The following is a 16,921-nucleotide window of genomic DNA, read 5'->3' on the forward strand; positions in this document are numbered from 1 at the left end:
GGGAACCTTTTTTGTTTTTATTTGACAACGTAATGGGGACAATATAACTTCCTTCCTGCTGCTCACCAACTCTATGCACAAATCTGGCCGCAGGTTTGCTGCAACAACAAAAACTAGCTGCAGGGTGAATGCTGGTTTGGTTTCCTGTTTCCTCCTCAAAGCCAAACCTGCTTAATTTCTTAGTTTAATTGGATCTCCTCTTAACTTATAAAGTGACATGTTCAGCCAGCCCACATGTCAAATCTCACACAAGAAATGACATCCCCGAAGGCTGTACGAGAGTGGTGCCGCTCCACATGCGCAGGTTACCCCAATGTGGAAATAAAGAACATGTCAACCTCATTCAGAGATGGACTTGCATTCTGTGCCATCATCCACAAACACCGACCTGACTTGATGTAAGTAGACCGGTAGTTTCATAGAGCTGCGTGATTGCTGTGCAAACTCATGCGCAGCCAGGTGGACAAGGCCAGTGTAGGTGCATTACTTCTTTAGTGAGAATTATTTGTCTTCTTGTCTGAGGCTGCACCAGATTGACTAACGTGCTGAATAATCTGGAGTAGAGCAGGACCTGCACACTGTGTCTAATCTGCCCTCCTTTGCTTAATCTCTCTCTGTCTCTGCTTAACCTTTTTCTTGTCCAGTTTAATGGGATTAGTTGGTTTGTTTTTACATTTTACATACAACTATTGAATTTGAGTCATCTAATTTAATCTCTGATATTGAACTGCATTTTGCTTGTTCAGTGCTTTGTCTGTTGAGTCCCTGGTTAACCGCCATTTACCGAATACGCAAACTTTTGTGTGTGATTTTTGTCTTTTCATCATCAGTTAATCAGTATCTCCATTTTCCTCACCTTGCTCCAGAGATTTCAGCTCCCTCTCCAAAGATAATGTTTATCAAAATAACAAACTGGTGAGTCATGTCCGTTTATGTTTGCACCCAAGCCACAATGCAAGTATGTATCTCTGAACTCTGTGTTTTGGTGTTTATTTATCATTACTAACACTGTAAAAACTCCCTTTTTACAGCCATCCTTCATCCTCTTTATCTTTCCTGGTTTCCTGTAGGCATTTGACATTGCAGAGAAAAAGCTGGCCATCCCTGCGTTGCTGGACCCAAAGTACATGGTTTCCACCAAGGTGCCTGATAGTTTGAGCGTCGTCACCTACCTTTCCCAGTACTTCTACTTCTTCAACAGGAAGTCTTATGGTGTGCTGAGTATACTTCTGTTTTTATAGCTCTTTTATCAAATTAATTTATTCATAGCTACTTGCAGAAATCCGCAAGCTAAGGTTTATTGTCTTGCTCAAAGGCACTTTATCATGGGACATGATTATTGACAGACACTAACAGGTTTCTGGGATTATAGCTGTGATGCAAGGTACACAAATATATGCTCTTCGAGGAGTTACCTTTAAGTGGCGCCTTCTTTATTACCAGTATTTTGGGTGTACTATCCTCCTTTACTCTTTACATCACGTGAAAGAAATATTCACAGCCCACACCCCTCAACACAGTACATTTTTATCTTAAAAGTGAGACTTCCAAGTCTTTTTTTTTTTTTTTTTTTATTATAAAGCCGGTCTAGGTGCTATATAAATACTGTGAAAGTATCAAAGCGTCCAGTCCACAGAGAAATGCAAACAGCCCGTATTCAGAAACTGTGCCTTTAAATGAGCCGTCAGGACTTCCATACGGTTGTGATGTCACAACTACACTATGTATACAGGTGGAAAGTGCCGCTACAGGTAGGTAACAGTCATTCCCCGGCTGCAATAACAGTGCAGAGACTCAAAGTGCAAATTCAGAAGACGCTGGCCAATCAGAGTAGACGTTGCTTTTTCGGGAAGGGGGGCTTAAAGAGACAGGCGCTAAAACGGAGCGTTTCAGACGGAGGGTGAGACCAGCGATATCGGGGAAACGGTATGAGAAGTAGAATGTGTTTTTTGAACTTTAAATCATGTAAGCATGTTCTAGTAGAAACCCAAAATACAATCATGAACCTGAAATTAGCATAATATGGGACATTTTAAAGTTCTCGTTCGCCAAACTGTGCTCTATTTTCATTTCTTCTGTTGACTTTGCAGCAGGTCTTGCCAGTTTGAGGTCATCACACGTCACTTTCTTAAACAACCTCACAGAAAGTAAAACTCCTGATGATCTGAACCCCCTGAAGGTAATTTTAAAGCACATATATTCCCAGTGTAAACACACCTTTGGTCTCGTGCTCTTTGTCAGCTGATGGTTTCTCTTTTCTTCTCAGAGCCTGACTGATCTGGAAGCCAGTAGAGAAGATCGTTTATCCGACACGAGGCGACAAACAGTGTGTAGTTTGTGTTTTAAGCCTGTCCACCTTATACAGAGACATTTGACGGACGGAAAGGTCTACCATCGCAGCTGTTTCAGGTAACGGCACAGTTTGTTTGTTTTTTTTTTTGCTTCTGTTAGTGTCTGGATCCAGATGTATGCAGTCTGTGTGTAGATCTGGTTGAATCAGGCAGCAGTTCACACAGAAGAATGTGTTTCTAGTGACCACGGTGATGAAATATTATATATTTGACATCCCTTCTCACATATGGCTATAGCTGAAGGAATCTGTGCACGGCCATACAGCGCAAGAAGAGAACCCAGTTTGTTAAATCGTCAAAAGGGGGGGTGGGGGGTGGAGGGGCTATGTCCCCCCCCAATATTTAGATAAGGAAGATTTGTCCCCCTCAAAAAAATACTATATGAAAGAAGACCCACTCCCCAAAAGAGGTAAAAAATAACCCTTCAGGAGGCTCAAAATGGGTATATATCCTTCTTACCTGTAAATATGTTTCCATACGATTTCAGACACACCTATAGTGGACCATACCATCTTTTTAAGGCCTTTTATTTGCATAGGACAGCTTAGACTTGAAAGTGGAGAGAGAGGGGGAATGACATGCAGCAAAGGGCTGCAGATCGGAGTCGAACCTGCGGCCGCTGCAACGAGGAGTAAACCTCTATATATGGGCGCCCGCTCTACCAGGTGAGCTAACCGGGCGCCCAGGACCATACATACCATCTTAACCTCACAGCGCTTGTTCTTCAGCTCAGTCCCTCTGTCTATTGTCTCTTTATCTGTGAAATGAAGCTGCCTTCAAGTGCGGTCGGAAATGTCGGGATCTATAAACGATCTGATGGAAAACAATAATTGTGTCTACTTGTGCTACACAAATTGTTGCATAAAAATTCACCAGAATGCAGGAAATGGAAGTGTTTGACGCTTTAAATTTTATGGGGGACGACCCCCAGACCCCACTGTTAAAAATCAACCTACGCCCTTGATTTAGACATCCGAGCAGGTAAATTATGGGATTACCTTTTCTTTTCTGTTAATATGCGTTACGGATGCTTTCACAGCAACACATTTAACTTTTGTCTTTCAGGTGCAAAGTGTGCCACAGCACTCTTTTACCAGGGTCTTACACACAGGGAAGTGATGATGGCTCCTTGATCTGCACTCACCATACATCGGACAGCAAAAGTTCTGGTGTTGACCTCAATCAGCAAATTGGATCTACTGAGAATCGGCCCAAATGTGAGTTTCAGACAGGTTATTTTTCTGTGGATGGATTAGCCATCACCAGCGTCCCTCATTACACTAAGAAACTAGAGTCACAGGACAGACTGGTATGTAAAACACCAGAGCAAGACGGGAAAGATAGGTGGGAGAAGAGCACAGAGCTGAAAGACTCAACCGTTGGACTGAAGAGCAAGGTAAAGAAGCCAACGCCTCTTCATCTTCCTCCACCCAGTGTTGAAGACATGACTGAAGGAGCTGTAAAAGCTAGACCTGCAACCTTTCTGGCAGAAAGCAAGATACAGCAGGAAGTGACAAAGACTCAAGAGCCCTCTGAGCTCTCCTCGACGCGTGTACGAGTGACAGGAGGAAGTAGTCGGCCGGTTCCAGCACCCAGGCGAATGCTAGACTCTTCTGTGGTCCCTGTTCCTGCACCCAGGACCAAAACTGCCCAGCCCACGAGCAGCTCCTCTGCTGCGGGTAAATAGACACTATATTATTTCACTGTCACTGCTCAGATTTTGATTGCTCTCTGCATTTTTTTGTACCGTATGTTGATGTGCTCTTTTTTTGTTTTTCTGTGTTTCTCTGGGCAGGCAGTTCATCCAACCAAAATAAATGTTCACCCAACTCATCTCGCATGTGAGTGTACAGAAACATCTCTTTGCTGTTACACAGTATACCTCTAAATGTTGGCAAAATCTTAAACACTGCATAAAATGTGCTTTATAAAATAGCGTGATTTTACCGTATTGGTAATAATAATTACTCATCCTCATTTCTTAAAGCACCTCTTGTCTTTCCCCTTGTAGCACAAGCCCGACCAGTGGTAGCCCTAAAGTGCAAACCAACCATCCATGGATAAGCATCGTCCATCCCGGACCCTGGATGCAACTGCCTCCCGCTCCGCCTCCAGTACCCAGGAGATCATTGTACAGACCCAGAGTGCCTCCTCCTCCCAATCCCTTTGGAGGGGAGGTGGATGAGGACACACAGGAGGAGGGCTCTAAACCTGAGCCCGCAGATCAAACTAAGCCCTCAGTGGCAGCTATCCATTCAGGGAACAGGGACACAGACGCTAAAAATACTGCCATTAAATCTACACCTGATGACAATGTGGGAACTTCGAGTGAACCAGCTAGAGATACTTCTAGTCAAATTGGCTTATCAGATTTGGATGAAACTGGAAATACGGGAGATTCACCACCGGATGTGGCTGTGGCAGCAGCAGCAGCAGCAGCAGCAGCGCCGCATGCCACTTCAGATAAAGTGCAGAGTCACATTTTACCCAGAAGTCTTTCTGTGCCAGCTATCACCTCTGCCCCCTCTCAAAGTTCCCTTTTGCATTTTGGCTTGACAGAGGCTGGATCTGATCAGGGCATGTCATGTCAAAGTAAGGTATGAAAAGAAATAATAGCTGTTTAAAATGGCTAAAAATCATATCTAACATGAATTTTTTTTCTTCTGCAGTCACAGACTCATGAGCACAATACATACTTCAAGACATGCATATGAAGTTAAACTGCCCTACAATTTTCCATTTCTTTTATTTCCATTTTTAGCTGGCCTACAAAGAGAATCCATTTGATCGAAAACCTGCAATGTCCAAATCAAAGACCTTTCAGGCCCTCCCATCTACACGGGGCCTTGCCCCCGGACATGGCTTCCCACTCATCAAGAGGAAGGTACAATGGCTGGATTTAGAACTCAAGAAGCAACTAACAATAATATAACCCAATAAATGCCTCCACGCCATCATCTTGAACCTTAATATAAGGATTGGATGCAAACACTGTGATTTTTAGCCCTCGTCACAAGGTCCAGTCATTAGGGATTAATTGTTTTGGTGTAAATGTATTCTTGGTTTTGCAGAAATCCTGCACAGTATTTTTGGAGTGAGCTATTACTGAGTCTTATATCTTCCTTGACAGGTTCAGACGGACCAGAATTTGTCCACAGAAGATCTGCAGGTGGAGATAAGAGAACTGGATAAACATCTGGAGGCACTGGAGCAAAGAGGAGTGGAACTGGAGGGGAATCTAAGAAACTGCAAGAATGGTTCAACATATTGGTTTCTACTGCTAAACATGATTCACTGGCACAATATCACTGTTTTTGTGAATGCAGTGTGCATATACTGCATTCTATGTAATAGGGATGTTTATGGGTCTGTTTCAATGACCGATCTTTTTTTATTCTTAGATAAAGAGGAGGAACAAATGCTAACGGAGTTGTTCTCGCTCGTCCATGAGAGAGATGTTCTGGTGCGCAGACAGACAGAGCTGGTTTATCTGTAAGTAGGCGACGCCAGGATGAGGATTTTGCTTTGCTAATTAAGACAAAATAAGATTAAAATCAGTTGTCCGGTATGTGCCGTTATTTTTCATTCCCACTGCGGTTTACTCTGCATCCCAACAGTTTAGTGAGTGTTGTAACGGGAGATTTTCTTGAATTTTACAGACATTTTGTGTTGTCTTTTTCCCAGGACAAAACAGCAGAAGTTAGAGGAGAGACAGGCAGATGTGGAGTACAAGCTCAGGTGTCTCCTTAATAAACCAGGTCAGTGTGTTAATGGTGCATCACTTTGTCACTTTTTACAGCTAACATATCTGTAAGTTATAACAATTATTTATCTCAATAAGCAGGGGCATTGCTGGGGGGAAACTGTAATGATTCAGGGATTAATCATTCTTGAACTAGAGACCATTTATAATCGCATAATCAATAGACCAAAAATTGCAGTTTGCCCCCTAACCATACCACTTATCTGATGTGGGTATAAAGAGCTTCACAATAAAAATCACACATATACTCTCAGTGTTTTCCCTTGGTTTGTGGAAGACTTAGGTGCGCATATTTGGCGGGGTTTTTAGGCATCCTTTCTCAAAAAAATGTCATTTTTTCAATTTAAAACAAAATGCAATTTCCCGATACATTATGTCTCTTTGTGGGTTTTTGCGTCTCTTTATAGTCGTGCTGTGTCTCTTTGGGTCATTTGTGTTTTCTTTGGGGTTGTTTTGGGTCTCTGTTGTCATTTGGCGTCTCTTTGTACTTGGTTTGTGTCCCTTTGTGGTAGTTTTGCATCTCTTTTTCACATCATTTTGGGCTGTATTTGTTACCATATCTGTGTCTAAAACGTTGGAAAAGCTAGAGCAGATAATAAATATGTAACACTCAAAAGGCTTAAAGACAAAACTTGTTAAAGAAGTCCAACTACAATCATAAGATCTGAGAAAGTCTTTCAGTAACATTCATTCGGCCTAGTTGCTGCCCCTAAACCTTATAATGGCAGGGAAAACCCTGCAGACTAACACAGCGCACACAGCAAATAATTCCAGAGGTTTTAAATTGTCCAGTTGTGTGCGTTTTACCATCTGAGCTGGAACTGCCGTTGTGTATAGGGGAATAACCAAAAAATGAGAAACCTCAATGGGTACAGTTCCCTGAATGCGATGCAGTGCAAAGGAGTACTTTGTTTTGTGTCGTCTTCACATTCAGAGAGCGACTGGAGTCCGGAGGATCGAGGTCGAGAGCAGCAGCTGATGGATGAGCTGGTCGCTATCATCGAACAGAGGAACCAGATCGTCAGCAGCTTGGATCAGGACAGGCAAAGGTGCACAGAAGAAGAAAAAAATACAATGCATGGGGCTTAGATGTTGGAAAGTATAAATGCAACTTTGTTTTTCTGATTAGGGAAAGAGAAGAAGATATGCTTTTGGAAGCCATGATGAAGAACAAAGGTGAGGAAAAATTTAAAATCAAAAAGTTGCCCCTTAAAATGGCCTTTTTCATACCGTTGTGTGTCTTCTCCTGTCCCTGTCTTACTCTCTTCCCTGCTTGGAAAGAAGGCAGAGGAAAGGTATCCTTGGATTCCCTGAAACGCATCAGTGCTCTATAAAAAAAACACTCATGCACGTTTCAAAAAACCTTTGGAAAATGATAACCCATGTTTTACTACTGCACCTAACTGTGATATCTCTCCTCAGACATCCAGAAGGAAGGACTTAAAGAGCTAAAGAAGTCAAAAGGAAAGTTCAAGCCCACAAAAATGTTTAAGATGCTGAACCATAAAGCAGAGAGCACCAAAGACTCCATGGACAAAAAGAGCTGAAGGACTATCATGACTGCTGAAGCTCTCGCAGAAAACCAACTCCTACTTTTGGATGATAAAGATGATAAAAGTGTTGTGGAATATGATCACAATATAAATATTATGTTGAAGAGCAGCTCGGTAGCATAGATACATTACAGTGAAATATTCTCTCAGTGCATATGTTTCAGTTTTATCAATGTACATTTTCTCTTTGGTTCTTTCCTCACCCTGTCTCCTGTATGCACTTAATATTTAAGTTATTTGTATTTTTATTACATACTTGTATGCAATAAACATGTATTTGGGAAAGTTTTGTTTGTCTATTAAGAAGAATTGTATACTGTGTTATATTAAATCCACTTTTATCTCAAACTATTTTTAAGATGCTATTCTACCATACAGAAATTTATACTCACTGGAAACTGAGCCTTTTCGAATAGACATATAATTGAGGGTAGGGATGTAACGATTACCGGTGCAACGGTAAACCACGATAAAAATGTTGACGATAACAGTTACCGTTTTCATTTAAAATATTATTATCACGGATTTACCACGGTGTGGAAATCGTGTGTTTAATCCTTCCCAGCTTCATCCGAGTCTCCTGAAGTTGTAGCAAATAAGCTGTTTACATGCTGAACCCTTGTTCCTTTGATGTTAAAAGTTGCACTTTTGATAAGGTTTTGCCTATATTTTTGTAATATAAACACTGTTACACTTTTTGAAACTATTTCAGCTTGTGTAGGCCTGTCAGTGCTTTCTGTACATATTGAACACACTTTTAAAAATACCGCGATAATACCGAAAACCGTGATAATTTTGGTCACTCTAACCGTGAGGTTACATTTTCATACCGTTACATCCCTAATTCAGGGTCAAAGGTAAGGAACTTTATGTTTCAAACAAACAGGTTGCTTTTAAAGATTAAACATAAGCAAGTCTAGATAAACTAAAAGCATTAAATGCATCAGCTATTATGGAGAAATGACCTACACATTCCTGATGGTTTAAAAAAAACAGCACATTTAACATCAGTAAGCAAGTCTGTCCATATTTTGCACAAGTTTGTAACACAAAATAAGTAAAACGGGGCAGAAAGGTGGACCAAGACGCTACCCACTAATTCATTCCACTATGAAACAGACAACTAAAATTTGACCGTTACGACAATCGCTTTATTTGATTACATATGACCAAAGAATGCTAGCTTTAACTTTTTCTAAACACCCTTAAACGGCAGGACAAGCGGAACGGAAAACAAACATTCTTCTGGGGCATCCGGAATATTTTCCAACGGACCAAGCTACCGGAAGTTGAAAGTTCTTAATGTTCATGTGGGTTCATGGTCGTGTTGACAACAAAAAGTATCTCTGAACATTTATACATTAATAGTAAGGATTTACTAACGAGCTTCAAAATAAAACATGTCCGACAACGAAGATAAGTAAGTGACGACACACTGCGTTAACATGCTATATTAAGCTAACTACGTATTTACTAAAACACAACACAACGTGGGCTAACGTTGACGTTAAGGCTAACTAACGTTTAGCCAGATAGCTAGCAGAACTGTCCATTATGAATTTATTCTGGATCTGTGGTCTTTGTAATAACAGTTTTGACGTCAACTTTGTAGCTTCGACGACGGAGATTTTGATGATGCCGAAGAGGATGAGGGATTAGATGACCTGGAAAACGCGGACGATGTAAGTTCGCCCTTTAATTATAAGATAACTGGCTGTTCTAACTTGCATTTAGCATCTTACATTTAGCTCGTGTGTAACCTATCGAGCCATTTGACATTTAATGTCATTTGTCTATAGCGTTTTGCTTTGTGATAATGTACAGTGGTGCTCATAAGTTTATGAACGCATGCTAAAGTTGACTAAAAAGAAGAATACAAAATCCTCTTTTGGAAATTGATCTTAATGCCTTAATTAAAAAAATAGGGAAAATCCAACCATTAAGGACACCAATTTTCTTTGTGAATGAATAATGTGTCGTAAATAAATAAATGGTCTTCCTTAAAATACAGGGGGCATAAGTCAGTACACCCCTATGTTAAATTCCCATAGAGGCAGGCAGGTTTTTAGTTTTAAAGGCCAGTTAGAGAGAGAGATTGGCATGGGGTACTTTCCATAAAATCATCCCTCAATGCAAATCAAACCAGCTGTTAGGCTAACTGAAATAAAACCATGCCAGTCTCTAGGTATGGTGAAGGGGATGTGATGATGTGGGGGTATGGTGAAGGGTATGTGATGATGTGGGGGTATGGTGAAGGGGATGTGATGATGTGGGGGTATGGTGAAGGGTATGTGATGATGTGATGATGTGGGGGTATGGTGAAGGGGATATGATGATGTGGGGCTATTTTAATTCCAAAGGCCAAGGGAACTTTATCAGGATCATAGTATCCTGGATCCATGAAATAACTGGCCTTTCAAAATAAAAGTCTGCCTGCCTCTATGGGAATTTAACATAGGGGTGTACTGGCTTATGCCCCCTGTATTTTAAGGAAGAACATTTATTTATTTACGATACATTATTCATTCACAAAGAAAACTGGTGTCCTTAATGGTTGGATATTTCCTTCTTTTTTTTTTAATTAAGGCATTCAGATCAAGTTCCAAAAGATGATTTTTTTTATTCCTCTTTTTAGTCAACTTTAGCATGGGTTCATAAACTTTTGAGTGCCACTGTAATTGGGTCCATGTTTGCTGAGTCCAAACCTGTTTGCTTTGCTCTTGTGTGCAGGAGGACCAGGAGAACGTGCAGATCCTACCCGCAGGAGAGGGCCAGCAGGCCAACCAGAAGAGGATCACAACACCTTACATGACCAAATATGAGAGAGCCAGAGTGCTTGGGACACGAGCTCTCCAGATAGCGTGAGTGTTTTTATATTTTATATATGTGTTGACCTACACACTAGCTGTATCTCATGTCCCTTAAATTGCATCCCCGACTCCTCCACTTGCCTCCCTTCCCCGTGTCTTGGTCCCTCCCACGGAGGAAGCACAGGAGAGATGTGAGGAAATCATCGGAGGAGAGAGGCACTGAGCAAATGTGTTAGAGGGATGAGACGTCCTTTCCTCTGAAGCGTCACATACATTTGTCAGCTGTATAGGGAGAGTTAGCAACAGCTTTCAGCTGCACGGCTTCCAGGAAGGCTGCTTTAGTGTATCCTCGCCTATAGCTCCTCGGTGATCCCTGCTAGATGCTCGGCCCTCAGGCTAGAAATAAGGGCTTTGAGACGGCCTTCACGGAGGAGGGACAGAACAACTTCGGTTCAGCCGAGGAGCGAGGAGCTATCAAATAAAGGACATGAGATGCAGGTGGTGTGACCACAATGTCCTGGGTTCAGATCTGGCCTCAGATCTTTGACTCCTGTTTACACACTCTTTTACGCTCTTGCTTTTCATTCTCACTGTATTGTGGCCAAATATCATGGAGGTGGAAGCGCTGTGTGTGACGACACAAACCTACGGACCACAAAGCTGTCATTTGTTGTATAGTTGATTTGTGCCACTAAGCGTCCGTGCTTTTTGTAAAAGTGTCTGTAATTATTCATTCCTCTGCTTACTACTGTTTGGAAATAGTAAATACCAATCTAAGTACCCCGGAGGAAAATTAATTATTCATGGTCCGTCCTGTTTGGTCGTTATTCTCACTTGGCTATTACTATTTCTCAATGTCTTGTGTGTTAATGTCTTCTAAAAAACACATTTTCCCTAAAATGTTGTCATGTTATATATTGAGATTGGGAAAGGAGCTGATAGGAAACAATTAGGTTCCCCTTTGTAAGAGGAGAAACGTTACATTCACATTAAACTCCATATCAATCAATCGATCAAACTTTATTTGTAAAGCAGCACAATGACAGCGACTTTTGTCAGTTGCAGGAGCTAGGTGATTTGTCTGAGTGGCACCAGTCAATACCTTTTCATGTAATGAGCACCATTACCCAGCCCTAAATGTATTGTAGGAGGTTTTGGGGGCAACTTTATTAGGTAGGCTCTGCCACCTACGTATTGATTGTATTTTAGCATTTACTGTAGCTCTCTATCTGCTGGCTTTCCAACAGGATGTGCGCTCCAGTCATGGTGGAGCTGGAGGGAGAAACAGACCCCCTGCAAATAGCTATGAAAGAGCTCAAGTAAGTGATAATTATACTGTTTGAATTATCAGTAATGCTTTTTAAGATTATAACATGACCGAATCCACAGTTTCCTTCTGTCAACATTTAAAGAGTAGGTCAATATTAGGCCTGAACAATTAATCCTTTTCAAACCGTGATTTGAAAGAATGCGATTAGCTCATCGTGAAGACCGCGGTTAAACAAATGCGAAATATTTAGTTGACTGTTTGGTGTAACATTTTCATTATTATATTTACTGTTTTTCATAAGGTAAATGCTGGAATAATGTTTCCTATGTTTACAGAAATTGCCGATTTTCAGTCAATCTTTCATTCATTTTTTGTTACTTTATTTAACATGATCGTAGAAGGTGCAATATGTATCTTAAAGAAATTGTAAATCGCAATATCTGGCAGGGAAATCCCAATTAGAGGTTATTCCCCCAAATCGTTCAGCCCTAGTCAATATTCTGTGATCTGTGATAGAGCGTCTCTGTACTGCCCAGTGTCTTACCAAAAATGTGTTTGTCCCCTTCAACAGGGGCAGAAAGATCCCCATCATCATCCGCAGGTACCTTCCCGATGGGAGTTATGAGGACTGGGGCTGTGACGAGCTCATCATAACTGACTAAACAACTCAATCAGTCTTCACTGACTAAACAATATGCTGGTCCACACTCCCATCGCACCAGGTCAGTCAGCTACACAAACCCAGAAGATTCATAAGGCGGATGCAAGAATATCACCCACCTGTTCGTGCCTCAATTTGATCCACAATCATCCATCACGTCCGGCGACTCTGTGAGCCGGTGAAATAGGAATACATGAAATGTACCGAACAGACACTAGAAGACTCATGAAAACCATAACCGTGTGTTGCTTGCAGGTGTATAATCCTGTGATCTGACTTGTTATATTCTTAATCTTTTTGTCGTCATGCCACACAACTCAGAATCATAATCTAATTTTAAAGGACAAATCGGGCGTAAAATGAGCCTAGGGGTTAACGACACGTGTGTACTGAGTCGACCGTTCTCTGGGATATGTTTTCATGCTAATCGAATGTGACCAGTTTTAGCGCAAACCGCTAATTAGCTTGTAACGCTAGTCGTCGGGGTAAGGGTAAAGTAAAAAGAAATCTCTATTTCTACACCACTAACAAGGCTCAAAATATCACCACACTTCCACAGTAGCATAATGAGGGTCTCTACATGTAAAGCAAAGCATTGAGAACTTTGTAAGTGTACAGACAGTTTATTAAAAAGATAGATTATAAAGACTGTACGTATACAGACGGGCGCCATCTTGGGAAAACGGTCACGACCAGTCGAATGATGAACAGCGTGCAACCAGCAACCAGTAACATAGCTCAAGCACGGCGTTCGTCGTAGCACGAAAACATATCCCAGAGAACGGTCGACTCAGCACACATATTAATAATTACATTAATATTAATAATGAATTAATAATTAACCCCCCCATTTTGCGCCAGATCTGTCCTTTAACAGTATTTCTTTTACTTCCTTACTAGTTGTAATATAATTAAGAGCCACAAGGGGGAAATGTAACTTAAGTTACTTTGTTTTACAAAATAATCCTGTGTTGTAATTATTCCATTTGTTGTTTTGAAGGAGAGAGGTGATTAGTGTCAAAGAACTGTTTTATTGTTATTAATAAACTCTTTTGTATAAATGACCATGTGTCATTCATAAAACTTCTAACACTATGAACTACATGAGATGTTTGAAGTTATCGGTAATCTCCGTGTCACGGGGATTTAACGGTATGATTATGCAATAAGCCACTTACACCTGAGCAAGTGGGGAGTCCAGGTAAACGTACTGATTTGCAGGAGAGTTATTTAGTTGCCCTGAACCTACAGTATGTCATACTGCTAAATCATATTTAGGTGTTGGTACAGCTTTAGTTTTAATAGTATTGTATTGACTAAATATCCTCTTAAGGGTCTACATACGTCCACTGTTCCACTTGGCTAATGCAGCTTTCTTTTGTGTGACAAAAGTTATCATGATTATTGGACGACCACATGAAATCATTTTACAATTTTTCCAACTGAAGGTTGTGCAGTTCAGCTAAAGACAGCTGTAACTAACCGATACAAATACAACTACACAAGTAACTCCTATCATGTTGAGTGTCAGTTAGCATGTTAGTACAGTGTTTCCCTCACATACATTTTTTTGTGGCGGGCTGCCACAATATCAATATTTGCTGCCACATCTTGATGTTCTATTTTTGGAGCTGCATGCCCCACTCTCGCTCCCTCGCTCTCTCACAAACACATTGGGTGCGTGCTGGACCGTTAGTTAATTTGTAGTGCTGTTGGAGTACATGTACTGTTTGGTGAATCAGAAAACTTAAGCATTCTTTAATTGTCTATCATTTTTCCAACCTAGCTCAGATGAAACTAGTGAGATCTCTTGAAGGAAAATGGCAGATTTCTGCTACATCAGAAGCTTGATCAGAGCTTTATCAAACATATGTTTATTCATGTGTTATTACTCTACCCTGTCATTGATAACTAGCACGGACCCCTGGCAGATTCTAATCTGTCTTAATGTTCAGGATCTGTGTTATTAAAGAGGTGAAGCAGCAGCTGGTGGAGAAGTGTTGTAACTGTTGTAATCACGATGCTCTCCGTGTCCCCCCCCCCTTCCTCCATACAAACACATTCGCACAAAGCAGCCAAACAGTCACTGTGTTGTTTAGTGAAAATGGGTTGTTGCTCAGGCAGAAAGAGGGCCAGTGCATGCTGGAAGATAGAGGGGGCTGAAAACTTGTGAGAATGAGAGGATTAACAGTTTTGTTGCAGAAGAAGCTGCATGATGATAGTCTAGCCTCTGGTAGATGGATGGGTGGTTTGTATGTTCAGTTCGTGTGTGTATATGCAATATGCTTTACATATAAATAAGGATATCCTATATGATACGAATGCTGCCGGGAAAAGGAACCGATACAAACTGATGAAGTAGCGTGTTTTCCCATGGTGAAAGTAAAGCCAAGATGTGTGTATTATCATCATCATCATCATCATCATCATCATGGAGAAGCCAGTTTGTATTTGTGTCTATAATTGTGTGTTGCCACAGTCATGCTATTGATTTCTAAAAAAAACAGCTTTAATCTGTGAGTCTTTTGATTGGAGGAGACAGTGCCTCAGGGTTACCCTGCGCTCCTTTCATGGGACGGAGGATGCAGCCCATGTGACACTCACCAGCATCAACCGCAATGAGGCCACCGTCATGTTGTCCTCAACCCAGTTTAGGGTACAACTAATATCTTCTGATTTGTTCTTTTGCGCATTACTCATTACTCTCTACCTTCCTTGTCTTTATTTCTCTGTTCTGCCACTCTGTCCCACACATTATGTCTTTGTGGTTCTCTTATAACTAACTCTTTTACTATATTACTGTCTATCTGTCTGTTTTGTGTTGATCTTTTACATGTTGTGCTCTGACAATTCCCCATTAACCCTTTGATCACACAGCACCTGGACTAAAAAGTATATCATTCCTTGCATCTTTTTGTACTGTTTTTATTTTGCTGTGTGCAGGATGTTTATGGGCGTCAGCAAAGAGCCTTTGGGCCCCACGTGGGTGTGTAACCCCCCAGCCAGTAACACCGTTCTCATTTCCAGGTGCCGCCGATTTGTCATGCCCCTCGGTTTCTCATACAGACGCAGAAGTTTTTTGTTTGTTTATGTCATTGTTAAATCATTTTTAAGATTTCTTTTTTTGGGCATTTTTTTGGCCTTTATTTGATATGACAGCTGAAGAGAGAGAGAGGGAATGACACGCAGCAAAGGGCCGCGGGTCGGACTCGACCCTTGGGCCGCTGCGTTAAGGACTGAGTCTTTGGGCGTGAGGGCGCACGCTCAACTAAGTTAGCTACCAGGGCGCCCCATAGATGCGCAAGTTTAACACACACACTAACACACACACACACTAACACAGAGACAGAAGGAAGCTCTGCATTCACACAAAATCCAGCAATGTGGCACCTTCCAGTGGAGGAGTGTGTGTGTTTAGTTGTGTTTTAGAACATTACCGCAGTAAAACAATCTCTAACCTTTTTATTCCTTTAATTCACTGCTTTGTTAGGCGCTCCCTCTCTTCATTCACTCTCTAGCTCGCTCGACCACCGCTGCTCTCTCTGGCTCAGTCTGAAAGCTGTGTGTTTACAAACAGTAAGCGTTACCTCCTACATATTATACATTCAAGATCAGAATCAATGTAGCCTAGTTTACCAAATGTTTTCATATTCTCCATGTTTTTTTTTTTTTGCTTACACAGCCACACCATGTGTACCCGTTCTATCCGGTACGTACGTTTTGACAGCTAGTGAAGTGATAGAAAAGAACCATAGCAAAGAACACAGTCTGAACGTACCAGAGAAATGGTACAGCCCAATGGGGAGGGTTTGAAAATCGTATTTCATTAGATTATTTCCTGAATTGTTGGTATATGGTGGTAATACTGCATTTAAATACATACAATTTTGGACAGGCTAACATTATATTTTATAAAAAAAATTCAGTCCCCCCCCCCCCAAGTCTCATCTATGTACTTCTCATGATAACTCTCCCATCATTGAGGTGAATCAGAACCTATACTGCTTAACACAAACAAACAGAGCCATCCCACCTAACAAACAATGCTTTTGATCCCTGTGCCGTATGGTGGCAAGGTGAGCTGCTGGCTCCCATCTGTCTGTCTGTCTGGGTCTACTGCTCCTGGCTGACACCTGCTTTGACAGTTTGGTGCTTCAAACTCTACCTACGTCTTCTTTCTGTTTAACTCTTAACTTTTGGAATGTTTTAATCCCATTACAGCTCCAACCTGAAAAGAGTATTTTTTAGTAGATGGGGTGAGTGGGGGGATGAGAGGGGGAGGGTGGGGGGGGTTGCAGGGTCTATGTGCTGAGAGAGTATGAGAGTCCCTTTGTATCCCGGTGAAGCTGCAGGCCAGGCAGTTATGGGTAAGGCTCCCTCATTGCCCTGTTTCCCTCCTCCCCTGGCTCCCTTTCAATGGCCCTCTTTGTCTTTCCAAAGTATCACACAGCCGATTAAAGAGAGGGAATTAGGAGTCAGGCTTAACCCGCAACACACAGAGAAACACACATGC

The 16,921-nt window shown here is 41.5% G+C and overlaps 2 protein-coding genes across 4 annotated transcripts; both read left to right on the top strand.

Moving 5' to 3' along the window:
* LOC144530826 (MICAL-like protein 1) lies at positions 1-7,952 on the top strand. Of its 3 annotated transcripts, none has more exons than XM_078270592.1 (15): positions 1-398; positions 867-915; positions 1,071-1,212; positions 2,094-2,179; positions 2,267-2,409; positions 3,417-4,030; positions 4,147-4,192; positions 4,363-4,948; positions 5,113-5,235; positions 5,482-5,608; positions 5,753-5,843; positions 6,036-6,109; positions 7,049-7,163; positions 7,244-7,290; positions 7,537-7,952. In XM_078270592.1, exons 1-15 carry the CDS (start codon positions 235-237, stop codon positions 7,659-7,661), a joined length of 2,532 nt encoding a protein of 843 aa, XP_078126718.1. In that variant the 5' UTR covers positions 1-234; the 3' UTR covers positions 7,662-7,952. The 3 variants fall into 3 exon arrangements, with proteins under 3 accessions (XP_078126718.1, XP_078126719.1, XP_078126717.1); XM_078270593.1 differs by having other exon boundaries at positions 3-398; positions 831-915; positions 2,091-2,179; XM_078270591.1 differs by having other exon boundaries at positions 238-398; positions 2,091-2,179.
* Positions 7,953-8,933: 981 nt separating this feature from the next.
* Positions 8,934-13,472, top strand: polr2f (RNA polymerase II, I and III subunit F). Its single transcript, XM_078270611.1, has 5 exons — positions 8,934-9,087; positions 9,280-9,349; positions 10,398-10,528; positions 11,725-11,796; positions 12,319-13,472. The coding sequence occupies exons 1-5, from the start codon at positions 9,068-9,070 to the stop codon at positions 12,407-12,409; spliced, it is 384 nt and encodes a 127-aa protein (XP_078126737.1). The 5' UTR covers positions 8,934-9,067; the 3' UTR covers positions 12,410-13,472.
* Positions 13,473-16,921: the final 3,449 nt, after the last annotated feature.

Source organism: Sander vitreus, chromosome 15, assembly GCF_031162955.1.
Source record: "Sander vitreus isolate 19-12246 chromosome 15, sanVit1, whole genome shotgun sequence".
In the NCBI taxonomy this organism is placed as follows: domain Eukaryota; kingdom Metazoa; phylum Chordata; class Actinopteri; order Perciformes; family Percidae; genus Sander; species Sander vitreus.